Source organism: Pleurodeles waltl, chromosome 6, assembly GCF_031143425.1.
Source record: "Pleurodeles waltl isolate 20211129_DDA chromosome 6, aPleWal1.hap1.20221129, whole genome shotgun sequence".
NCBI lineage: Eukaryota > Metazoa > Chordata > Amphibia > Caudata > Salamandridae > Pleurodeles > Pleurodeles waltl.
The window spans coordinates 423964671-423992169 of record NC_090445.1 but is presented as its reverse complement, the minus strand read 5'-3'; the positions used below and the strand labels follow the sequence as shown (position 1 = coordinate 423992169).

Genomic DNA, 27499 nt, shown 5'->3' with positions numbered 1-27499 from the left:
TTGTTAACTTTCTCTTAAATTTAACAGTTAATAGCCAATCCTGTGAGTAGAGTTGCTCACACTGAAAATTACACCACCACACCCCCAGTATGTTGTAGTTGTGAGTAAATCTATTTAGGAGTCTAAATTATATTTTTGTGAATAGCAAACTTGAATTTATGCCTGTAATTTCATGTATTTGTGTACCTAGGTTCAGCCTAGTGGCGCAAATACCTTTGAGATTCACACTCTAACTGTAATATTGCAGTGACATGTTACATCATGGGTTACTATCATAGAAAGTATACTTAAAGGTTTTCACTAAAGATTCCCAAGAATGTGAAGATGTATTAAACAAATGTATATACAATATAATTTGTGTACCCCATTTAATGCAAATCCCTTGAAAAGACTCCTTCATATATAAAATATCACTATTGTGTTATGTAGTGTTATATGATATTGTTAAGTGCACTAATACCCAATGGCGTCTTGGCGCTTGTAGGAGAGAAACATTACATAACTATAAAGGAAGAGAAAAAAAATGAAAACCAATGAACAATAGTTGATATCAACAATACTATGAGTTTAAAAAGACCCAGGATTTTAGCTCCTTCCTAAATTTCAACAGATTGGGTTGATCTCTTAAGTGGACAGGTAGCATGTTTCACTATTTAGAGGCAAAAAGACAAAAACTTCTACCTCCCCTCCCTGCTTGAACGTAGGGTCCTAGAAGGGGTGGGCCACTTGAAAATATCCTGCAAACAACTAGGGCCTTCTTGGTGTAAACACTTGTGTTCCCAGCAGAGACCTTTGAACTGAATGTGTGCTCTAATTGGGAGTCAATGAAGATTTTTCACTGAGATGAAGATGAGCAAAATTTGGGCAGCTTCAAAAGCATCCTTGCAGGAGCGTTTTGGATCATCTGTAACTTAATAAGAATGAATTCTTGTGCACCAACAAAAAAACAATTGCAATAGTCTAATTTAGTGATGACTAGGGCATTCTATCACTATTTTTTTTTTAGTTCAAGTGGGAAAAGTAGAACTTAAAAAAAAATTCTTAACACTAAGAAACAGGAGGAGGCAATGTTTTGAGTGCTATAAGAACGTTAGTTTAGAGTCCAAATGTTTTGCTTTCTGACCCAGGTCTATGAGGGGGCCAAGATCTGAGGGCAACCAAGACTGACTCCAAAATAGGTGCTATTTCCAAACAACAGTCTTATCTGAATTAAGTTTTAAATAGTTCTCTTGCATCCAGAGTGCGATGCTGCTCATTCAAGAGCTGAAGATAAAAGCAACTCTCTCAGGACTAGAAGAAACTGACACCACTAACTGTGTGTCATCGACATAAGAGCACACCGAGAAACCATAGGAGTTAATAAGTTGAATGAGCAGTGAAATGTAAGCATTAAATAGGGTGGGAATTAGTGGTGATACTTGGGGAACCCTACATGGAAGATTTAAAGGAGAGGAGGAATACTCCCTCAGGTCACTACTTCTTCTGTGTCAGTGAAAAAAGTTTTAATCAGATTTAGAGCAATACCTTATATACTATGTCTTTTAGGTCCATATTTATACTTTTTTTGCTCAGCATGTGCGCCACTTTTTGACGCAAAAGCGGCACAAACTCAGAAAATACAATTATATTTTGTACATTTGCGCTGCTTTTGTGTAAACAATTTATGCAAATGCGGTGCAAAAAAAGTATAATTATGAGCCTTTTGAGAATGGACATATGGTGAACTGTGTCAAATGTAGCCAATAGGTCCAAAAGGACCAAGGCCACACTGTCGTCCCTGTCCACAACTGTCCTGGTCTCTTCGGTGGCTGCCAGGAGAGCAGATTCAGTGCTATGATTAGGTCCGAAACTGTGTTGAGCATAATCAAGACTGTTTGAGGCCACTAGTAATGAGATAATCCCGTGGCTTATAGCTTTCTCCAGACTTTTCGCTGGAAGAGGTAGGAGCAAAATCGTCCTATCGTTCTTCACCTCAGGTAAATCAATGGTTGGCTTTTTTTATAAAAGGCAGAATAGAGGCTTTTTTTCCAAACGTACGGAAAATACCCTGACTCCATTACTTGATTTAGCAAGATGAGCTGCAATGGTTGAAACTGGCTGAAGCACCTGTGGAGAACATGGATCTGTTTGAGATCCTGATTTGACGGTTGTCAGGCGGGCATCTATTTTCAACTGAAAATGGTGTAAAAGAGTGTTACAGAAGGAGTTTGAATCACTCTATCAGTGGCCTTCCCATCATGGGAAATTTTAACAGCAGAACTGGGATAGTTGAGCTTTGTTAAATTCCTAAACTTTTGAGTTGACTTTGAAGAAAAAAATATGGCTAATTGATCAATGTGAACTATTGTTGCTGTTTGTCAAATCCTTGGGCTAAGGACCTTGACTAACCCTTGTTTCCCTCATTCATTTAGACAGTCATTGACCCTGGGCCCTCTAGATATACTGACTTAGGCACATTTTCCGTACTTCCACAGAGAGGCTCATATTTTTACCAAATCAGTTTGAGAGCTGACAGGAAATATAATGCTTCCTGTGAGAAGTTTGGAAATTGGATATAGGGGGGCAAAACCTTACACAGCAACCACAATACTTGTCAGGATGAGGAGCAAGCAAACCCTAAATTAACCTGTGCCCAAGCCTCTGATAGCTTGGCACAGCATAGTCAGGCTTAACTTAGAGGCAATGGGTAAAGTATTTATCTAGTGGTTCAGCCAGTAATAAGGTGAAACACACACAAAAAAATGCAAACCAATTTATAAAAATGGAGTACATTTTAATAAATAAAACAAGACCTGAAAGACACAAATCAAATCGGTAGAGCCAGAGATATGCAGTTTTAAAGATTTCAGAGCACCATCAAGCATAAAACACCAACTGTGGACATCTGGTCACACCACACCGGGACTACATCACAAATTCAGGCCAACTGTCATAGATCACAGGCCGGCTATAGTGATCCAGTTAGGCCGGCCGAACAAGAGCACCTTAAATCCTCACCGTGGAGCGTTGTGAGGTCCTGGGTGGTCATTGAGGATCCCATTTGACGAGGACTTGCGATGCACAATCTGGTGTCGAGGATGCGTCATGCAGTCAAGGAGATGTGCTGGTTTTAAACAGCTGTGATACAAGAACCTGCATCTTTGTCGAAACTGAAGTCAACGAGAGATTTGCAATGCAAGTGCCTGTGCCATTGAACATTCACATAGAGGCAGTTCCGATGCGGGCTGTGAGGTCAATGTGAAGTCTTTGCACTGACAGAATCTTTGCAGCAGAGGTGTTGCATCAGTTCTGCTCCGGTTAGCGCTGCGCAGCAGAGGAGATACGTTAGTTCTGTTGGGTCTACAGAAGGCCTGGCAGAGCACCTTCAGGCTCTCTTCCAAATGTCCAGGACTGGGGTGGCACCACTTGGTAGGGTAGGTCTCATAGAGGTTAAAGTCCAGGTTCTGGGTTCAAGGTTGTTGGAGAATTCTGTCCCTTCAGCTCTAGTCAGGAGGTCTGCTAACTAGCCCTTGGAGTCACTCTGGGATCCTGGGTTCAACAGATGCAGGTCCAGTCCTTCTCACCCAGGCATGAGGGCAGCAGGTCAGCACAACAGGGCAGCAGCCTCTCACATCAGCAGTCCAGCAGAGTGGCAGTCCTTTCTCCAGCACAGCAGCCTTTCTTCATGGCAGAGTATCCACAGGTCCAGAAATGTCCTGAGGGGTTGGTGTCTGGGGTCCATTATTTATTTCCTTTGAAGTGGAAGAAGCTTCTAGATGTTTCCCTTTGATGTCCACAGGCTTCCTGCCTTCCATGTCCTGGCTCCAGACTAACTACAGGGGTTATGCAGCCCTTTGTGTGGAGGCGGGACACAATCTATTCACGTGTAAATAGGGCTTTGCCCAGCTCCCCCCTTCCACCATCCCAGTGATGGCCCATCCAGGGAAACCTAAGCTTGCTATTGAGCGTGGCAGTCAAGGAGGAATACACAAATCTCAGCTATCAGCTACAGCCCCGTCATGTGACCGACAGACAGGATGCAGGCACTAAATGGCTGAGGTGGGAAATTAAAAATTGTAATTTAAAATCCGACTTCATTGAAAGAGAGGATTAAACATTATAATTCCGAAGACACTAAACATGAACTGATTACCTTATCTCATTTGGAAATGATCACTTATTAAATATAATAATAAGGGAGAGGCAGGCAGTGCAGTAATGAAAAACAAATTTGGTTTTTTTCACCACCAGGACATGTCAAATTAAAAAGTACATGTCTAGCCTTTTCAATACACTGTACCCTGCTCTCTAGGCTTTCTAGGGTCTACCCTAGGGGTGACATATTTATTAAAAAGGAAGGTTGTGCCTGCCAAAAGGTTTATTTTGCCAAGTCGAGATGGCAGTTTAAAAACTGCACACACAGGCTGCATACCTGAGACATGTGGGTGGCACAATCAGTGCTACAGGCCCACTAGAAGCATTTAATTTACAGGTCCTGGATGCAGGTAGTGCCACTTTACTAGGGACTTACAAGTAAATTAAATGTGTAAATTGTGTGTAAGCCAATTCTACCATGTTTTAAGGAGAGCGCCTAAGCACGTTAGTACTGGTTAGCAGTGGTAAAGTGTGCAGAGTCCTAAAGCGAGCAAAACTGAAGTCAGCAAAACAGGAGGGTTGAAGGCAAAAAGTTAGAAGGGAAACCACAACAAGGATGTCAGGTCTAACACTTCCATTCTGGGCTTTACGTTAATGTGAGATTTTAGAACTAGTCCAATCGAAGTAAGACAAAGCTATAACGACCAGAATCCATTAGGTTTTTAAATGAAAAAAGTATTGAAAGTGGCACAGTCAGTCATCTTTAAATCTAGGCAACATAGCACTTTAGATGGCATAACAAGTTGCAAATTTACAAGGATATACGTGTCAAACATTAATTTACGCACTCCAAATGTGCTGCATAATCTTTGTAAAAGGCTTTCTGCAGCTAGACAAGTGTTTTAAAGGGACCATCCGATTAATGTTTTCATATCAAACAAATCGACATTCTAGAACACTTAAATGTGGTGACTGTTTGTGAAGTGTGACTGGGCTAGGAACACATTTTTCTCTTCACTGGATTACCCCTTGACAGTGCACAGAAAACCACTTGCAAAGGAAAAGAAGAGACAAGAAAAGACAGAGGCAATTAAAGTGATTGAATGTGTAGGTGAATGTCCATAGTTTAAGTGAATAACTGTGTGTCCAACATGATACATTATATCAGAGAGAAAACAACTATTATAAATGGGGAAAAATACAAATAACTAAAAAGCCTTGTTGTTCAATAAAAGGTCTCGGAAAGTCAGACAGATTAGACAGTGCTGAATAATAGTTGTAGCCGACAGCCACTGAAATGCTTTTCCGAATTTCTGTATTGAATTTATTATAGCTCAATCCACAATTCGGAGAGAATAATAGTGCAGGGAGATCAAAGCCCTTCTGCATATCCTCTAAATCTACACAACATGTAGGAAAGCGTTACCAAGTGACAGTGGACAACAATGAGTATTCACTTCTCATATGTTCTTTAGTGCCAGGGGCCAGAAAGGGTTGTTCATGTAGCAAATTATGGGCCACAGACACACAAGTTCATTTTTGAATTTTTGTTAAAAAAATATATATACTTTCTGTAATATTAAGGCATTGAAAGGACCTAGAGATCAGTTCATTTTTCTGTCCAATTAGGTTTTCATTTAATTCGTGCCCATTTGAATGTATTTATTGAGGACTTTTTATAGCATGCTGAACATGCTGACTTTCTACTTCTGACTGTGTATGAATCAAACCGAAAGGTTCTACCTATGAACAAGTATCCTATCCCTGGTGTTCAGCGCCTTAATGTAAGCCAATGTGGATATTAGGTGGAAAGCAAACATCTAATATCTCATGTGATATAAATGAAGATGTTGAGTTGGCCTACTTAGTCATCGTTGCCCTATCTGATTTAAACAGGACAGTTTTTGAGGCAAATGGTGAGGGGTTCTGCATTAAGGAAGCTTAATTAAACCCTCCTGGAAAGTATGATCTTCAGTTCCTCAATCTCAAATAGTTTGTTTAAAGGGTGGTTCAGACTGCTCAAGAGCTGGATTGCAATTGCTTCCAGTGATTTTAGGCCATGCTTTCTTCTGAGTTTTTGTTGTAGTATTATTTTGTGTTATGCTAATCTGAATATAGGGCACTGTAGAACATTGCACTTTAGAACATTCTATATAGCCTGAGGCAGTGCTTAATTTGTAAATAAAAACCTGTTGGTACACAAAGCCTCTTAAGCCCTTCTGTGCCCAGGGTGTAATGGTTAGGTCCTCGGCTGCAGCCGCTGCTGTGCTAAGGGCGTAACCATTACATCCTGGGACTGACCCACGGGGAAAGCGCTGGAGCTCCCCCCACGGGCCACCCACCCACAGGCCCCGCCGGGGATGGCAATGGAATACCTTCCACCACCACCCCTGACCTCCCCTTGGCGAACTGATGACGTCAACACGCGCATGGCGCGCCCACGTCATCAGAGCAGGGAATAATATGTGGTGTGTTTTGCGTGGCTCCTACAAGATTTACTTACCTAAAAGCACTTGTAAATGGTTGGTGAATAAAGTTTTTTTTTTAACCATTTACTTAGCCTCATGCTAAATCCAACCAGTATGCCTGAGATGGACTAGTGGGTGGGTGTGCAATGTTTTGGTGTTTATCTTTGCTTATTACCGTCCATGCATACTCTCTCCTTAGCGAGCACCTTGCCGTCACATCTTTTTGGAAACTAGTCACTAAGGGAATAATATGTGGTGTGTTTTGTTTGGATCCCACAATGTTTACTTACCTAGAAGCACTTGTATATGGTTGATTTATATTTGCGGATTGGCAGACTGGAGTGGGGCTTCCTCCCACGGCCAGCTGGAGCTCTCAACGGGTGCCCAATCATAGCCTCCTCACCCAGCCAGGGCCAGTCATAGCTTCCAAAACTGGCCAGGGCAGACTCAGCCAGAGGCACTGAAGACTCAGAACTTACATTGGGAAGGAGTTTGTGTATCTTTTGGACTACTTGAAGTGTCCGGGTTTTTTTTGTGTTTGTTTATGTTCACCTCCATCCAGGGGAAAAACCAGAAATCTTACCATACTCTGAGCTCCATAACCCTGGGTAGAAGGAGTGAATTTGCCCCCTTGAACCTGAAACACTCAAAATGTTGAAAATATCACTAAAACAGGTGCTGGGAGGATAGAAATGGACCAGAGGCACCGAAGGCTCAGAACTGACATTGGGAAGGAGTTTGTATACCTTTGGACCATGTGGAGTGTTTTTTTTGTTCACTTCCATCCAAGGGAAAGACCTGGAATCTCACCCAACTTACCCAGAGCCCTGGTTAGAAGGAGTGACTTTTCCCCCTTGAACCAGAAGAACTCAAAATGATGAAAATATCACTAAAACAGGTGCTGGAAATGGGCCAGAGGCACTGAATGCTTAGGAACTGATAATGTGAAGGGGTTGATGTACCTTTTTGGGCCATGTGAAGTGTTTTTTTTGTTCACTTCCATCCAAGGGAAAAACCTGGAATCTTACGTGACTTGTAGCGCAATTGCCCTGTGTAGAAGGAATACTTTGTCCCCTTAACCCCTTCTGTGCCTAGGGCACAGAAGGGGTTAAGGGGCCACCCTGATCTGTGTAGTGACTGCCTTCTCATACCGTGGGCTCAGGGTGCTGACTTTGGGCGGGTGCCTTCCACCTTCCTGGAGCCTGGGCATGGGGAGACCAGGAGGCTTAAGCCTGGACTGCCCCACACCCTCCCCCCACTGGCCTGCCCATTTTCCTCGACTATTAGGGGCTTACAGAACCCTGGGTGGAGACAAAAGTCTGAGTTAGCCCGGCAGCCCGGCCCGCCGGCCATCTGGTCGCCCAGCTGGTGGGCCATCTGGTCAGCTAGCCCAGAGACCAGATGGCCAAGGACAACTTGGTGACCAGATGGCCTGGGATGACCCAGCGGCCAGGGTGACCCAGGCAGCATGGCAGTCACCACGGCAAAGACAAGAGCGGCTGTCCACTCTGAAAGGCTCCTTCCCAATGCAGCTTGCCTCCCGGTGACTTGTGCGGACCAGGGATTCCCACCCTGACCATCTGGTCGTCGTGCTGACTTGCAAGGGATTGTGGCCCCCATCCCTGCACCCGGTGGCGCATGGCGGGAGGGGGAGGCCCCAGTGCCGGGTGGCGTGTGGGGGAAGCAGCCTCCCACAGGCCCGCAGCCCCCTACCTCCCCACCGGCCTCGTGGCAGAGGGACCACCACCCCCCTAGGTGTGGTGGTGGTGAGGGAACACGGGCACCCACAGACGGAGACAAAAGCTTGGCTCAGGATGATTTTCAATAGATCGCAGCAAGGTAGCCGCTCTGCTACTTAAGATACCCTGAACTAGAATCAGGTCATTTACAAATGATTTAGCACGGGGTGCCCAACGAACATGCGATGCAGCAAGGGCGACGGAGACGGCCCCTTCTGTCCACATCTGCATACATTCAGCAGGTTGCCACGCCTGATCTGTGGTCGTAGTCAGAGCAGTGGGGGAAGCCAGAACCACCATCCCCTGGGCTGCAGGGGATAGGGGACATGGCAGCACACCATTTTTCCTGGATTGAAGCCCGAGGCCAGCCGTTGGCCCACCCCCCAGGGAACCAGCCACAGAGGTGGGCATCCAGGGCTGTGTGCATAGGCAGCCATGGGACACCACAGACAACCACACACAGCATGCATCCAGACACCCCAGGACGTGCCCAGGGCAGACCGGTCCTCTGCCCACACTCCACCAAGGCAAGGTGGCAAGGCTAGGCACACCAGCAGGATACCTCCATGACAGCACCAAGGGTGGGATCCTGCTGAAGGCAATTACGGGGTCTGACCTTGGAGGGGGGGACAAAGGGAGCAGAGCTAAACTGAGACAGCCCCAGCCGCGCCCTGGGACAACCCAAGGGTGATTGACAATTAAGCAACCCTCAGACAGGCATAGCCCCAGGAGTAACCCAGGGCCGCAAGGTGTGTTCAAAGAGTCAATGATCAGTGTCCTGTGTGTGCAGCAGAGGCAGGAGGAAGGCAACTCCATCCATTCGCCAACCACACAGCAAGACAGCTGGGCACCCTGTCAGGCTTCCCCTGTGGGAGTCAATCTCGACGATTCAAAGAACATCACCAGGCTCCTCCTCGTCCAGGCCACCCTGCCACCTGAGAAGGGCCACTCTTCAGTCACCCAAAGCCCAGGCAGGCTGGGAATCAGGTGCGGTGGAGCCCTGTCAGCAGGGCTTTCAAGGGGGGTGGTCCCAGCCCGGGGAGGCACTTCAATTTGGTTTCCCTCCCAGGGTCATTCTGGGTGAGCGTGGGTTCCATCTCAGGAGGGGCTTTCCGTCTTGCCACTCCCGGCATAAGAGGGTCAAGTCCTCTCGGGCAGAGGAACCCACCCCACACCCAGTCCTCTCCCAAGCACCCCAGTGGCCACAGACCGCTCTGTTAGCCAGGAAGCACGAGGGGAGGGCCAGGCCCTGTGCCTACAGGTGTTCCATTCTTGGAGGAGGCCAAGGGCTTCGAGCTGTCGCAGTCGGTCTCTCGGGCCACTCTGCCGTTAATGATCCTTTTGCAGGTTCACCTACAGAAACCTTGTTACTACTTTTACTTCCTCCAGATAGTCAAGTTTGATCATCTTCTCGGTGCTCCACCAGGGCCGTTGCCGACCTTGCAGGGCCGATCCAAGGACCTCACTAAACCATCCAATTGGTAGTAGCGACAGGCTGTGTGTACAAAGGGCAGGGACTTGATCAACACCAGCTTATGACTCGCACATAATGGGAATACCTTGTTCATGGCAAATAATTGCAATCCCCAATCCCTATCATGAACGGGGTTTAGCAGGTTACCCGCACCTGTCGGAGAAGGGTAGACACAGGCTGATCCATTCAATGAAGCACACGTGCAGCCCCGGACATCTAAGGGCATCACAGACCTGTTATAGCTCGATCTCCTGTGGCTGAACGCCACTTGTCCCTCTAAGAAGTTGGACGCCCACAGCTGGGGGTCGCGTAACTAGTTAGCATGGAGGAGTCTGGCTTGTTATCAGAATTATCCAGACAAATCGCTCCACCAACTAAGAACGGCCATGCACCACCACCCACAGATTCAAGAAAGAGCTATCAATCTGTCAATCCTTTCCGGGTCAGGTGAGGTTTCCTGTGTTGAGTCAAATTAAGTCACAGGCTCCACTCTTGGTGGTGCCCTTCCGTCAATTCCTTTAAGTTTCCGCTTTGCAACCATACTCCCCCCGGAACCTAAAGACTTTGGTTTCACAGAAGTTGATTGGCGGGTCATGGGAATAACACCAGCAGATCACTAGTCAGCATCATTTATGGTCGGAACTACGACGGTATCTGATCGTCTTTGAACCTCCGGCTTTCGTGCTTGATTAATTAAAACTTTCTTGGCAAATGCTTTCGCTTTGGTTCATCTTGCGCCAGTCCAAGAATTTCACCTCTAGTAGCACAATACGAATGCCCCCACCCGTCCCTCTTAATCATGGCACCAGTTCCGAAAACCAAAAAATAGAACCGGAGTCCTATTCCATTATTTCTAGCTGAAGTATTCAGGTGACCGGCCTGCTTTGACCACTCCAATTTTTTCAAAGTAAATGCTTCGGATCCCCAGGACACTCAGTCAAGAGCATCAAGGAGGTGCTGAGAGTCAGGGGCTGGGAAAGACGGTAGCTCCCCTCACGACAGACTGCCAGCTCGATCCCAAGGTCCAACTATGAGCTTTTAAACTGCAGCAACTTTAATATGTGCTAGTGGAGCTTGAATTACCACGGCTGTTGGCACCAGACTTGCCCTCCAATGGATCCTTGTTAAAGGATTTAGAGTGTACTCATTCCAATTACTGGGCCTCAAAAGAGTCCTGTATTGTTATTTTTCATCACTACCTCCCCGAGTTGGGAGTGGGTAATTTGTGCGCCTGCTGCCTTCCTTGGATGTGGTAGCTGTTTCTCAGGCTCCCTCTCTGGAATTGAACCCTGATTCCCTGTTACCCGTGGTCACCATGTTAGGCACAGAGAGTACCATCAAAAGTTGATAGGGCAGACATCCAAATGTATCATCGCTGTCACGGGGACGTGTGATTGGCCCAACGTTATCTAGAGTCACCAAAGTGGCCGGAAAGCCCGGATTGGTCTTGGTCTGATAAATGCACGCATCATGGGAGGTCAACGTTCATCAGCATGTATTAGTTCTAGGGTTATCACAGTTATCCATGTAACAGATGGAGCGATCAAAGGAACCATAACTGATTTAATGAGCCATTCGCAGTTTCACTGTACCGGCCATGAGTACTTACACGTGCATGGCTTAAACTTTGAGACAAGCATATGCTACTGGCAGGATCAACCAGTTAGCCACACCTGCTGGATTGGGGGGAGAGCCACATGCCTGTCTTGGACCGACCTTCAAACCCCATAGGGGGAAGCCTGCTGCATATAAGTCCCTGCCTGGGGCTTGCTGGGGAGGACAGGGCGGTCGCACAGGCACTGGCGGGCACCAGCCATCTCCACAGGAGAGAAACAGCCAGGCCAAGGAACAGCCTGAGAGAGAGACAGGGGTGCCTGCCGGCCTGAGCCACCAGAGACACCCCACGGAATGGTCATTCTGAGCTACTGCGGAAATGTGCTGGGTGGAGGAGGGTGATAGCACACAGGTAGCTTGAAGGACCTGGCACCACCCAACCCCTTCCACTGGCCAGACCGCTGGAGAGGCACAAGCTGCCAGGCTGCTTGGCCTTCGCTCTGCCAGGTAAGGGAAGGGCCTATGTGAACAGCAGGTCCTCGAGTCAGATGGTCCCTGTTGGGGTGGAAGCTCTTTGCTTGAAACAATAACCGAGGCTGGCCAAGCAGTTTATCCCCAAACAGACCACATGTGCCCAATCGATCAGAGTACAATGCTGGCTGTATCCTTCTCCCCAGTGGGTAGGGAGGGGGGTCACCTTGCATGGGGATGTCAGTTTGTGCTCTGGGAAGCCAGGTTCGGAGGAGAGACTCATTATACAGGCCTGCAAGGTGGCTGCACACCCGGGCCCCAGGGCAGGCCAGCCCATGCCTGGGCCCTGGCAGTGCCCAGTTGAGGACCACAAGGGGGTCTGCCAAACCTTGTCCCTAGTAATCCGGAGGAAGGCTACCCCGCTTTCTTGTACTCTGTTTGCACGAGAGGACCACCAGCGAGAACGCACCCGACCTCCTGGAGCCCTGGCTGGGCTTGAGAAATGGAATGAGCCTTCATGGGGATTTCCGGGGCAGCCTGGCCATCTGGACATGCCATAGAAACGCATGGAGCGCGACCAGATGACCCGAGTTGTCGGAGCGACCAGATGGCCAGGCCATGAGGACATAAGGCTCCCCAGGAGCCCTGGTCTTGGGGTCCGGAAGACAAAAACCGGCACGGGGGCACCACCTCAGGGCAGTCTGGCAATCTGGACGTGCCATAGAAATGCATGAAGCATGACCAGATGGCCGGGCTCAGAGAACTGCCATCTAGTCACACCGTGCCTTAACATAAAGAGCCTGCACTCTCCCTACAGGGGACGGAGACTCTGTGGCCTGGGTTCTCAGAGCCCCGCTGGCCCTCAGGCAGGGGGCTCCGAGATGGGCCTCGACAGACCTGAGACCCGGGGCTCCAAGGCCTCTTTACATGCTGGTGAAGTCCTCCCGAGGCTTGCAGGACTCCGTCCCGGGCACTTTCCCACCCGGAGGGCCAGAGGACGAAGCCCAGGAGAGGGGCTCCCACCCTGGGGCCCCTGAACTGGCAGGGGAAGCCTCCCCCCAGCCCAGTGGACTCCCAGCCCCTACACGGTGCTGCAGGCTGGAAGAAGGGAGTGCCCACCCCAGGGCATGGCGGATCCTGGTCAGGGCTCATGAACTCGACCATGCAGGTGAGGCCTCCCGGGGCCCTACGGTATCCCATCCTGGTCACCTTGCCACACAGCTGGAAGACAAAGCCCAGGATAGGCGTTCCCACCCCGACCCCTGGGCCGGGCCCTGATGGGGCCCCTGAGCATGACCTGGCAGGGGAAACCTCCCCAGGTCAGCCCGGCGATCTGAACTCGCCATAGGAATGCACAGAGCACAACCAGATGCCCTGGGGTCTCAGAGCGACCAGATGACTGGGCTCAGAGGACAGTCAACTGATTACATTGTGCCTTAACATAAGGAGACTGCACTTGCCCCTGAATGGGACTCTGCAGCCTGGGTTCCCTATGCCCCAGCTGGGCCTCAGGCATGGGGCTGCAAGGGGGGGGGGCAAACCTACCTCCTACTCGGGGCCCTGAGGCCTCTTTACATACCAGGAAACCCCTCCCAGGGCCTGCAGGACCCTGTCCCAGGCTATTTGCCACCCAGCAGGGCAGAGGACAAAGCCCAGGCAAGAGGTTCCCACCCTGGGGCCTGCCACGGCACTGCCCTGGGGCCCAGGTCCCAGGGCCCAGCCAGGCCCCTTGAACCTAAACCAGCAGGGGAAGCCTCCCTTGGCCCAGTGTACGCCAAGGTCCTCCAGGGTACGGCAGGCTGGAGGAAGGGAGCATCCATCCTAGGCTGTAGGACATCAGTTTGCTCTGTGGGAAGCCAGGTTTGGAGGAGAGACCCATTGGACACAGCTACAAGGTGGTTGTACACCCGAGCCCCCAGGGCAGGCCCAGGCCCTTGCGGTGCCTAGTCCCGGAAAGACTGGCCCCCAAGGGGGTCCAGAGTAGCCTGTCCCTAGAAATCTGGAGGAAGGCTACCACCCTTTCTTGTACTCCGTGCACACCTAGGGACGGAGGGAACCGTCGGCGAGAACGCAACCGACGTCGTGGAGCCCTGGCTGGCATTGAGGAGGCAAATGAGCCCTCATCAGGACATCCGGGGCAGTATTCCCATCTGGATATGCCATAGGAACGCATAGCGCGCAACCAGATGACCAAAGTTGTCAGAGAAACCAGATGGCCAGGCCACAAGGACGTAAAGGCTCCCCAGGAGCCATGACCTCGGGGGGGCCAGAGGACAAAGACCAGGAAAGGGGGTCCAGCCAGGGCCCCTGAACTCAAACCGGCAGGGGAAGCCTTTCCAGGCCCAGTGGATTCCTAGGCCCAAGCCCCTTGGGGTGCAGCAGGCTGGAGGAAGGAAGCACCTGCCCTAGGGCCCGGTGGGGCCCGGCCAGGGCCCCTGAGCCCAAACTGGCAGGAGAAGCCTCCCCGGGTCCGGTGGACTCCCAGGCCTGGGCCCCTCAGGGTACGGCAGGCTGGAGGAAGGGAGTGCCCGTCCCAGGGCCCAGCAGGGGCCAGGGGCCTAGTCAGAGCTCTCTGAACACAGCCATGTACAAGAGTGCTCCCCATACCCTGTCCCAGGTGCCTTGCCACTACGTGGGCCAGAGGGCGAAGCCCAGGACAGGGGCTCCCACCATGGGGCCAACCAGGGCCCCTGAACCCAAACTGACAGACGCAGCTTCGCTTGGCCCGGTGGATTCCCAGGCCTGGGCCCCTCGGGGTATGGCAGGCTGGAAGAAGGGAGCGCCCACCCCAGGGCCCAGTGGAATCCCAGGCCTGGGCCCCTCTGGGTTCGGCAGACTGGAGGAAGGGAGTGCCTGTCCCAGGGCCTGCCAGGGGCCTGGTCGGAGCTCTCTGAACACAGCCATGCCTGGGAGTCCTCCCCAGACCCTCTCCCGGGTGCCTAGTCACCTGGTGGGCCGGAGGCCGAAGCCTAGGACAGGGGCTCCCACCCCAAGGCCCACCGAGGCCCCTGAACCCAAACTGACAGGGGAAGCCTCACTTGGCCTGGTGGACTACCAGGCCTGGGCCTCTCTGGGTACTGCAGGCTGGAGGAAGGAAGCGCCCGCCCCCAGAGCCCGGTGGGGGCCCAGCCGGGGTCCCTGAACACAAACTGACAGGAGAAGCCTCCCCAGCCCAGCAGACTCCCAGGCCTGGGCCACTCAGGGTACGGCAGGCTGTAGGAAGGGTGTACCCGCCCCAGGGCCCCAGGGCCTGTCAGAGGCCTGGGACCCAGTCAGAGCTCCCTGAACGCGGCAAAGCTCAAATTTAGCTTTCCCCTTGGTCTCCCAAGTAAAATGATACCTCACTTGTGTGGGTGGGTCAAGTGCCTGCAACAGGAAAAGGTCAAAAACGTGTAGAGATTGAGGGGATATCACAGCTAGTTGATAAGCACAATTTTTAAAATGTTTTTAGGCTGACACTGCTTTGGGCACCCACACAAGAGAGATAGTATTCCGGGATCCACCATTGTTTTCAGACCCATATCTATTGCCAACTGGAAGAAGGTTGAAAGCACAAAAAATAGGAAAAATTGGGTAAGTCCCAGTAAAATGCCAAAACTGTGTTGAAAAATTTGATTTTCTGATTCTGCCTGTTCCTGAAAGCTGGGAAGATGGTCATTTTAGCACGGCAAACCCTTAGTTGATGCCATTTGCAGGGATATAACTAGATGCTTTCTTCTACAGCACTTTTTTCTCACTTTTCCCCAAAATCCAAATTTTAGCTGTATTTTGGCTAATTTCTCAGTACCCATCAGGGGAATCCACAAACTCCGGGTACCTTTAGAATCTCCAGTAAGTGGAAAAAAGGAGGCGAATTTGGCGTGGATACCTTATGTGGACAAAAGGTTATGGGGGCCTAAGTGCGAACTATCCCAAATAGCCAAAAAAAGGCTTGGCACAGGAGGGGGAAAAGGCCTGGCAGCAAAGGGGATAAACATGTGGCTGCTGCAATTAAATTTGTGAGCATGGAATGAGGCAGTGTAATCCTGAAGCCACCCTGTGCCTCTTCAATCCAATTAAAGAAACTCCCTGCCCCTTCAGCTCCCTTTTGCAGCTTTCTGCTTTCTCCCATTGTGACGCTTTTTAGTTTTTCTCTTCCTCCGTCTTTCCCATTTGTGTCTGCTCGCAGTAAATGTCTGAGGCAGAAGAATAAGCGCTGGCCCTTAAAACGAAGTGCTGGTGCTCTGCACCGGAAACAACAGGCACAAATTAAGCACTGGTGAGGTGATTGTTATACATTGTACTGTCAGACCGTTGGTTGCCAGTTGACATATGCGTTGTTCTCTTTGTGTTAATAAACCTTTACTACCTTTCATGTGCATCCGGCCTCATCTTTACATTGGTGACAAGGTTGGGATCGAGCACTTCTTACCTGTGGTTGTGCTTGCCTGTACTTCGCTTCATGTCGCTGTTCTTACAAGTGGTGGATGAAGATCAAGATGAGCCATGCTCTACTCCGCATTTGACTAGTTTATAAGAGGAAGAACTGACGCTGTTACTGTACACACACTGTAGCGTTTCATGCAGTTGTGTAACATAAGCGCGCGCAGCCCCCACGGTGCGGGGATGCCAAGACTTCCTGGTGGCCCCTCAGCAAAAGTGGTAGGCAGCGGGACACGGAGGGGTGCCCCCTCCTTGTACTTTGCAGTGGGGGGCTCCACTTTCGTTACGCCACTGGTGTCATGCTGGATGGGAAGTGAGATGCAAATTTTGTGCGAAGGTTTGGACATTCAGTCCTGTCAGGTGGCTTAGTTGTATCCATTGCCAACAGTCATTCCACATGTTAGAAGTGTTTTATTGCAGTTCATCAAGCCTCTTCAACTTCGGTGGCCATTTTGGGTGCTCCGAATTGCTGCTCTGACTGGATTAGTATTAATATTTGCATTCATTTACACAGTGCGGTAATCCTTCAAAATCTGAAATGCGCACACTTTTATTCTGTACGCACATCTTTGTTGGTGTCAAGCTCAACTACAACTTTCAATGTCACTCCAGTACAGTGGCGGCCGTCAGCTTTAGGAGGGAGGGGGGCGGGCAGGAAGCACACACACACACACTCATTCTTTCACCCACGCACGCACGCACATACGCACATCCATTAACAACATTCATAACATTCAAACATGCACGCACGCACCAAACTTTCATTTTAAAACATCACACACACACACTCATTCTTTCACACACGCACGCACATCCATTAACACTCATAATACTCAAACATGCACACACAAACCAAACATTCATTTTAAAACATCACACACACTCATTCTTTCACACACACACACACACACATCCATTAACAACACTCATAACATTCAAACATGCATGCACGTACCAAACATTCATTTTCAAACATCACACACACTTACCTTCAGCCTCGAGATCCCAGGAGGGTTGGGACTGCTGTCTTCCCTCACTGGCTGACCTTAGGTCAGCCAATGGGGGAAGGCAGCAGTCCCAGCCTCGTCACAGAGTGGGATGAGGTCAGTGAGACTGCTGACCCCACCGCACTCTGTGACGAGGTGTCACTGATTGGCACTCACCCTGGGCGCTTCAGGGCTTAAACCTGAAGCGCCCAGGGCGAAGTCAGTGGGTGACGCTTTCCTCGTCACCCGGGGGAGGGCTTTAAGGCACCTTTGCTGAGTGGAGGAGGTCACGGCCAGAGGAGCTGTGACTTCCTCAGCCCAGCAAAGGTCAGCTCAGGGAGCCAGGATTCTGCGCAAATCACGCATGTCTGCTCCTGGCTGCCTGAGCTGAAAATGAAGAGTGTCTTTCAGGCTGACCTTTGTTCAGCCTGAAAGACACTCTTCATGAGGGGAAAAAATGGGGGGGTGTGGCCCCTCCACCCTAAAGGACGGGCCGCCCCTGCTCCAGTATCATATCCTAGGAGTACGCAACAGTTAATCACCGCATTTACCAACTGTGGTGCGCACACACATAAAAAATAGAGTGATCTATCCTGTTCATAGTCTGCGGAGTGCAAGCATCTATAGACGTCAGCGCACATATGTTTGATCTGGAATCTGCACAGCGCACACATTGCCCTCTCATTTTTTAAAATACAGCACATGTATTGTACATCCTCAGGTATGCAATGTGCAGGCCTTTACTTGTGATTTATGTTCGCTAATCTGCTCTGAGCATGTATTTGCTTCTAAATTAAAACACACCATTTTATTTAGCATTTCATTTAGCGGCATTCTTTCAAGTTATTTTCTTCACCAAGATATTTTTTAGTTACCTTAACTTATTTCTAAACTATTTAAAATTTCAGCAGTTGCAATGGTTACTATTTTGCTATTTTGCCCTAACTACATTTCCATGCATTTTCTCCTTCCTCAACATTAAGCTCAGACGGAGACATGGTTTTAGAGTGCCTGCAATAACTTTAAACAACCCGGTCAACCAAGAAAAAGTGAAATGTTGGTTTAGGGCTTTCAGTAATTACCTATTTGTAGCAGTGAGAACTAGTCACTACATATACATTTTGCAATTCTTTTTCACTGCATGAGTAGTGGAGATACTTAGATATCTGACCATTTGTCCAGTATGATCCAAGTGATGACTCTGTTATTCTTGATTTGCCCGAACAAGCTGTCTTACACATGGAATAGCATTCTGTGACAAAACTTAGCATAGTGGTGGAACGATGGTACACTACAAACAGGTATATGGCACTATTGACCAGTTTCTGGCAGCACCCTGTGTATTAGCTGCATCTTGTGACTATGAAGGGTTCATTGGCCAACTGTTACTCAAAACAAGTTCAAGAACAATACTCCCTTGCACAAATTCATTATTCAAACTCGATTTAAATTTCACCATCTTCCACTCTCTACACAAGCACCATTTTTCCCAGGCCTGATTACTTTGGAAGGTTTAGAGTACCTACATACACCTTTTATTTGACACTTTTGGAGTTTAATTTTGAGAGATTTTATTCTGCGTAAAAGGTCAGACAATACCTTAGAATCACTAAATGAATTTTCAACTAACTTTCGCATCCATGCACAACACAAAGAAGATACAGGATGTCTACTTCTCTTTAGATAAAAACATATTTCACCAGTGACAGAATGGTGGGTATTTCTGTGCGACCATGTCATGGATTTCAATGCCTTGTTGACATCACGAATAGAGGTAATTGCCCTTTATATACCATTAGAACTGTACACCTTAGTGAGGTCTTCCCCCAAACCTTTTGCCGTCACCCTCCAATTTTTCTGAGTTCGTTATTGCTGATGTTAGGACTTTGTGCACTTTACCACTGCTAACCAGTGCTAAAGTCTTTGTGCTCACCCCTAAAACACAGTAACATTGTCTTAGACCCGATTGGAATATTTAATTTACGTATAGGTCCCTTTTAAAAAGTGGTATATAATATACCCAGGGCCTCTCAATTAAATGATACTAATGGGCCTGCAGCACTTGTTGCGCTACCTACTTAGTCAACCTTCATAAGCATATCTTATCTTTTGTCACAATTGCACTTAAGTCTTATAATTCCTAAATATTAGAAATGTGTGGCATCAAATACATTGTTTACATTTTTCAATTGCCCATGCGCATGCCATTGTCTCTTTCACCAAATACTTCAGTTCTGAGGGTTTTATTGTTTGTGATGCAAAAGCTATAATCTTATGTAGATCTTGATCATGCTGCCTCAGTATGGCTCCCAAGCCACAGTCATTGACATTAATGGTAATAGTGCATTTTAATTCTGGATTGAAACACTTTAAAGCTTTTGAAGACCCAATATATTTTTTTTGATTGACTCAAATGTTCTTTGTTGTTGGGTTTTGCATTCGTAAAGGTATGTTTTTTCAGCAAATGCCTTATTGGCAAAGTTTTCAATATAATCTGCATAATATTCACAAAGCTCCAGGAATGCTAATAGTTAATTTTGTAGGTGGGGGGGGGTTAACAATGGCATCTAGGCGATTTATTTTTGAAAACAGCCCTCCCCATTAATTGGACAATCTAAATGCTCTAACTCATTTTTTAATGTACATTTATCCTTTTGCAAAGTTAAATCTTCTTTCTTTAAAACATCTAGTGCTCTTTCAAGAACGAGATTGGTACCATTACAACCAAATGCAAGAACATCACCTTAAAAAGCCACTATGCAATTCAGATTGTGAAATAAATTATGCATTAAGCGTTGAAAAATAGACCAACTTGTATCCTCTTGAACTTAAAAGCAACTATGAGGGTAATAAATGCAGTAAGATCACATGACTCTAGATATAACTCAACCTGGTGATAAACACTTTTGAGGTCCAATGTACTGAATAATTGAGCTCAGAAGAGAGATGCTACAATGTCATTCATTTTAGGAAGAAGATAACAGTCAGCAATAATGTTGCAATTAAGTGATCTCAGATTAATGCTAAATCTGATTTCTTCACATTTTTCCTGGCTACCACAACTGGCAAAAGCCATAAAGTGGACTTTATTGGCTCTGAAAATCTCGTATATGTGATTAAACCCCTTAAGTTTGCCCAACTTCTCATCAAAAACCTTAAGAAACTTATGAATTATGCTCAGAAGTATCAATTGCTTACACCTCCAGGTCAGAACATTGTAAAATTTAATTTTTCAAAACCTTTGAATGATGTTTACCAACGATCTCCTCCTCATCTTATGCAACATAAACCTTACCAAAAGTTTGTCTTCCATTTAAATAAATTCTTGCTCAAAATACCCTTCAAAAGGAATGCTTTTGTTTAGTATCCAGCAGGTTTAATGTTTGATTTTCTTAATCTAATATTTAGTCACTCATTTTTTTAACACTTTCCTATCAATGTTAATTATAGGAACCCAAGTCAACCATACCATACACTCAGGCATGCTATTTTGCATGTCAATTGTGGCTTATCAATGGAATCGGAATTCACAATAACTATTAAGTTGTCTAGATTTTTCTTGTACTACTTCAGGCTCCTCAACCATTGACTTACACTTGCAACAGTTCTACAAGTGATCTTTGTATCCACATTTGGTACATTGTTTGTCAAATGTAGGACAGGTCTAGGGAATAGTTACACAAGCAATTCAAAATTGTTTTTAGTCAGAGCTGATCGCTAGTTCAAGTTGGAGCATATTTGAATTTGAATAGTGACTGTGCACATTCACACATGCACAGTTCTGAACTAGCAATCAGTTTCTAAAACATTTTTATGATGCTTATTACTATTTTAAAAACATATCTGTATTGATTGTATTCATACAACGACCAAGTACATCAGTGAGGTAAATACAGTAGACTTTGAGGCTTGTATTCCTACACTCATTTCTGGAATAGCAAAAATATGCTTTAAAAAGACCAAAATAAAAAAAAGTAATGATTTGCATGGAAAAGCCTCACCTACTCTTTTGTGCATGCTTCATCATTGGCCAGTCCGACCCACCATGTTGAGATGATACTAATATGGTAGTCTTAACCTCATTGGGGAGGGAGATCATAATAATTGTTTTCTGGTCATATGCAGGGTCCAGATAAGTGTATAAAACAACATCAGTGTAGGCCTGGATATTTCCTTTATGGTTGGTTACACTGGGCCGGATAAAAAAATGAACATGAGCATGCTACTGGGAACCTATGTATCAAGCATCATCTCAACTTATCATTGCCAGCATGTTTCAGCCACCGTAACATCCCTCGGAAGAGTGTCTAGGGCCTTCATCAGTGCAGTCAAAGGTACCTCTGGGTTAGCCAATAAGGCAACTAATTTTTCCACAGTAAAATGACAGTTTGGAAGTGTTGCTGTCTGGACAGATTAAAAGTATGTGCCGAACTTAATAATATATAGCTCCCTCCCTCAGAGCTCCATAGGCCTTCCTAGCAAATAATTTTAAGGGAGGTGGGGACTTTGTCATTGATTTAAATGTCAAAGTCAAATTAGCAATTTAAAACTGCTCTTCCAGGCTACAGTGGCAGGCTGGGAGACATTTTGTACTTTGTCTGACACAGGGTGGCACAATCAGTGCTGCAGCTCTAGGGGGGGTACTCTGTCCTACATGCTCTTGGTACCTTTGATATCTTATACTAAGGACTTATAAGTAAGTCAGCTAATGCCAATTGAGGTAGGCAATAACACTTTGTAAGGTGTATAGAACATTAGCAAAGAGGTCTGATTAGCAGACCTCATTGCACTCTCAAACTAGAAAACCTGCAGCATTAGTCCAAAACTTGTAGGGCTAATTATGCAAAAAGAGGCATTAGCTTACAGCGCTGAAGTTGGTAGATGGTCTCGCTTGGGCATGCATTTAGAAAAACTGCTGTAGATTGTTGATGGTAGTTCATAAATGTCAGTCAGGCTACCTGAGTATGGACAAGGAACTATTTTGGACCTCTGAACCAAAAATTATAGAATAGGCATAACACTGTAAAGAACCTGCTAGTTCTTTCTCAGCTGAACTAACTTTGTGTCCTTTATTCCCTCCCACGTGTTGTGGCTGTAGGTTACTACTACATTTACTTCAACTACATCTGAACTACTGGCACTACATCAACATCCACTAATTCATCACGGTAAGTTTATAAAGTAATATAATATATTTTATTACTATGCCAACAATGTATACTTCAATTTGTATTTATTTATAAAATATATTTTTAAAATATTTTTATTTTCGGGAATTATTCTTTCTAAAGTTGATTGTAAACCTAATTCATGTTATATCATGTTTTTTTAATTTATCATAGATAATATTTATCTTTTGGATAACCATAATTGTATCCCTAAACGTTAAGTATTGTTTTTAATTAGTATTATATATTATACTTAAACTAGTACTAACACGAGCCATATCATTGCACTTAACTAGTTCAATTATAAATATTTAAATCAGGTATTTTTTCGAAACCATAACCTACTATTAACCCTTACCTTTAATTAATTTAGTAAATATCTTCGAGTTACCCCTTAGTCTAACCATAATCCTTTTTTATGAATTCAATTAAAAGTGATGAAAATATCTGAAAATAGCTGAAACCTAAATAACATATCTTTACCACCTTCTTTTTTAATACAATTTTTAAATTGAACTGGCCCATTGTCTTTTTAATTTTTTTAATGTTTAAAAATGTTAATGTTTAATTAAAGGTATACAAAAGTGAATGTTTAATTAACCTTTAGCCTTAATTTAATTTAATTTCTTATTATTACTTTCTTAATATTTACTTATTATTATTGCTTATTTTATTAGTTATCATTACTTATTACATAACGTTAGTTGATGTAATTGTCATACATGCAGCTACTACATCAATATTGTGACTCAGTGCAGTCTAATAGATGTTGCTAGCAGGGCAATACTAATTTGTAGAAAATGATGAATTGTTCCCAGTGCTTAATTTGAGCTGGTGGTTGCAGATGGGCCCAGCGGCACTCATTTTTTGGGAGAGAGATTTATGTTTAATTCAACAGACATTGATCCAAAACATGAGTGGGATAACGGGGCAGGGAACGTAGGGTGGTGCACAACAGAGGCATGAGATAGAATCAGGACTAGATAGCCTTGATATTTGCCAATCAAAGCATTCAGCAAAACCAGCTATGGGCTTCTGAAAAAAAAAACTTTCGAAACTAGCACTTATAATTTTACAAATAAAGCACTGATTGTTCCACATGATGCTACTATGTATGGTGCCCAGTTGCACCCTAGCCAAGTTTGTTCTTTATAAACCACAGCAGATACACACCATTCCATAAGAAAAATGGAACAAAGTGAGTACACCACTGAAAACTAGATGGGGTGGAATGTGCTTAAAAATTTACATATATAAATCAAGCCTGTGTCAAACATTAAACGAAGGAATTCAAAGAATTCCCCACACGAAAGATGCTTGGAGTCAAATGTTTAGAATGTTTTGATGTATCTGAATTCAATTTGTGATAATTTAATAATGGCCAGCACAGTATATTACCTGCTAAGAGTGACTTCAGCTTTGCTATAAGAGTATATTTTCCCTCATTGCAGAAAGTCCCAGCGAAGTCGTCCAGGTCTATTGCCCACACCATAGCACCTCCAAACCCGTTCTCTTTCAAGAACTTCACCTGATGAAATAAAGCACACAAAAGAACAAATGAAATAGCATCTTCAGGCCTTATAGAACAGTACTGTATAGATCTAATTGAAATAAAATGCTTAACACTTTTATTACAGAGTATCCCTTCATTAGAAGTTTGTAATGAATAAGAAACACTTAAAAAAAATACATAGCCATATAAAGAAGATGCTGAAACAATTGATAGAGACAATAACAAAGAGTGCCAACTCACAATTGTGTCTGTGTTGTACTTACCATGATGGAGAAAGTCAATGTTTTGCTTCTCAAAATCAAACTTGCCTCGCCAGCCACTTGATACGTCAGGTATCTGTATTCAAGCTACTAACTACAACAATAGCCCTCTACATATTAGCTTAATCAACCCATATGCACAAGTGCCATTTCAGTGGCATGAAAAAAGAAGATAGTGAAATCATCATTAAACAAGCACTGTTAAATACAATAGGCCTGGCATCATGTTTTTTTTTTTATTGCAAACTAATGCAACAAAAATAAAAATTACAATAAATCTCAACTTAACCCCCCGGGTGCCCTGGACGTAACGGTTACGTCTTGGGCAGCACAGCTCGAGTGCCCAGGACGTAACCGTTACGTCTGGATAGGGGCCGTCGGGGGAAGCGCTCCCCCCGGGGGCCTCGCATCCCCCTCCCCTGGGCAGGGATGGAAGGGGAATCGCTTCCTTTACCACCCCTGCCCCCTCTGACCTGCCCGTGGCGTCTGATGGCACTGACCTCATCAGAGGCCTACCCCTCCGCGAAAACATTTCTCCTACGATCACGTGGAGGGGCGAGAGAGGCATGAAAGGAGAGGAAAGTCCTTTCCTCTCCTTTCATGTCCCTCTCAGCATTTCTGCTGCCCGATCGCAATGCGATCGGGCAGCAGAAATGCCACTAGACACCAGAGAAAATGTTGGTTTTTTTGTTATTGAATAAGGGGAGCAGCCCCTTGGGCCAGGGCCACTCCCCAGGGGGACAATTCATTTTTAGTCCATTTCTGCCCCCATGGGGGCAGATCAGCCTATTATAATTAGGCCTAGACACCAGGGATAATTTTGTTGTTTTGTTTCTTTTATTTCTTTATATGTGGGGAGTGACCCCTTAGGCAAGGGTTGCTCCCCTGGGGGGAAAATTGTCTTTAGGTCACTTCGCCCCCGGCCTATTTTGATTATGCCAATCTGCCCCCAAGAGGGTCAGGAACCACTATACACCAGAGATTTTTATTTTTTTTGCGTCAAGTTCACAGAAGGGGAGTGACCTGTTAGGCAAGGGTCGTTCCCCTGGGGGGCAAATTATTTTAGCCCATTTCTGCCTCCCTAGGGGGCAGATCCACCTATTTTTATTAGGCTCATCTGCCCCCGGGGAGGCAGAAACCACTTAGGCACCAGGGATTAGTGTGTGTATATTTGTGTGTTTTGTTTGGGGGGGCAGCCCCTTGAGCATGGGTCACTCCCATGGTGGCACATTACTGTTGGCCCTATCTGCCTCCCGTGGGCGCAGATCGGCCCATTTTTGGAAGGCCCATCTGCCCCCAAGGGGGCAGAAAGTCCACCAGAGACCAGGGAAGATTTTTTTTTTCAAAATAAGAGGGTGGGGGTATGGCCATACCCCCACCCCAAATAAATGGCTCCAAAGTTGTTCTCCCTACCATTGGGCAGATGTGGCAATAACCCTTATCCACACCCCGGGGGGCAGAAAGTCTACTAGATACCAGGGAATTAAAAAAAATATATAGTGGGGTGATGGCTACCAACCAGTATCGGCATGGTTATGCCCCCACCCCAACTGAAGGGGGTAACAGTCTTTCAGCTCACCCCCCACACACTAAAAATGTTATCCCATGGCAAGCAAGAGGACATTTGATTATTTTGGGTTTTGGTTTTACATTTGGGCCATGAGAGCTTGGCTAACTCTCAAAATCTTCCCACTTGGAATGGTTAGGGCTGCACTTTTTGGACTTTGGGACGCTGCCATGTAGAAAAATCCACAAGACATAGACACATCTGAAAACTAACCATCTGGGTGAGTCCAGGGTGGTGTGCTTCACATGCACCCCACACCATTTTCTTACCCACAATGCCCTGCAAACCTCCAACTTTGCTGGAAATCACACATTTTTCCACATTTTTGTGATGGAACCTTCCGGAATCTGAAGGAATCCACAAAATTCCAACCATCCAGCATTGTCCCATCCATACCGATAAAAATTCTGCCCCACTTGTCAGCCTAGAAATGTTGTTTTTCAAACTGCCCTTTTGGACCCGCTTTGGTTCCCCCTCAATTTCAACATGTTTTTGGCTCTTCCCTGTCACAGGCACTTGGCCCACCTACACAAGTGAGGTATCATTTTTACCAGGAGACTGAGGGGAACGTTGGGTGGTAGGAAATATGTCCTGGTGCAGTGATCCCACACAGAAATGTGGGAAAAATTTGATTTTTTTGCTAAATCTGAGGTTTGCTGAGGATTCTGGGTAAGAAAACACTGGGGGATCCAGGCAAGTCATACCTCCCTGGACTCCCTCGGGTGTCTAGTTTTCAGAAATGTCTGGGTTTGGTAGGTTTCCCTGTATGGATGCTGAGCCCAGGACAAAAAACACAGGTGCCCCCGCAAAAACAGGTAGTTTTGTATCTGATCATTTTGATGTGTCCAGATAGTGTTTTGGGACATTTCTTTTCGCGGGCACTAGGCCTACCCACACAAGTGAGGTACTATTTCTATCAGGAGACTTGGGGGAATGCTGGGTGGGAGGAAATTTGTGGCTCCTCTCAGATTCCAGAACTTTCTGTCACCGAAATGTGAGGAAAAAGTGTTTTTTTGGCCAAATTCAGAGGCTTGAAAAGGAGTCCGGGTAACAGAACCTGGTGAGAGCCCCACAAGTCACCCCATCTTGGATTCCCCTAGGTGTCTAGTTTTCAGAAATGCACAGGTTTGGTAGAATTCCCTAAGTCCTGAGCTAGAGGCCAAAATCCACACCTAGGCACTTTGCAAAAAACAGCTCTGTTTTCTTTGGGAAAATGTGATGTGTCCACGTTGTGTTTTGGGCATTTCTTGTCGCGAGTGCTAATCCTACCCACACAAGTGAGGTACCATTTATATCGGGAGATTTGGGGAAACACTGGGTGGAAGGAAATTTGTGGCTCCTCTCAGATTCCAGAACTTCCTGTCACCAAAATGTGAGGAAAAAGTGTTTTTTGGCCAAATTCAGAGGCTTGAAAAGGATTCTGGGTAACACAACCTGGTGAGAGCCCCACAAGTGACCCCATCTTGGATTCCCCTAGGCGTCTAGTTTAAAAAAATGCACAGGATTGGTAGGTTTCCCTAGGAGCTAGAGATCAAAATCCACTGCTAGGCACTTTACAAAAAACGAGTCCATTTTCAATGTAAAAATGTGAAATGTCCATGTTGCGATTCCTGTCGCGGGCCTTAGACCTACCCAGGCAAGTGATGTACCATTTGTATTGGGAGACTTGGGGGAACACAGAATAGCAGAACAAGTGTTCTTGTCCCTTGTCTTTCTCTACATTTTTTCCTTCCAAATGTAAGACAGTGTGTAAAAAAGGCGTCTATTTGAGAAATGCCCTGTAATTCACATGCTAGTATGGGG

General features: G+C 46.2%; 1 protein-coding gene across 1 annotated transcript in view; it reads right to left on the bottom strand.

Annotated features, from left to right (window-relative positions):
- Window positions 1–27499, bottom strand: part of LOC138299829 (acidic mammalian chitinase-like) — a 139693-nt gene that overhangs the window by 914 nt on the left and 111280 nt on the right. Inside the window, exon 10 of the mRNA XM_069238423.1 lies at window positions 23755–23884. Coding sequence (XP_069094524.1) covers window positions 23755–23884 — 130 coding nt within the window. The remainder of the gene's footprint in view (window positions 1–23754; window positions 23885–27499) is intronic.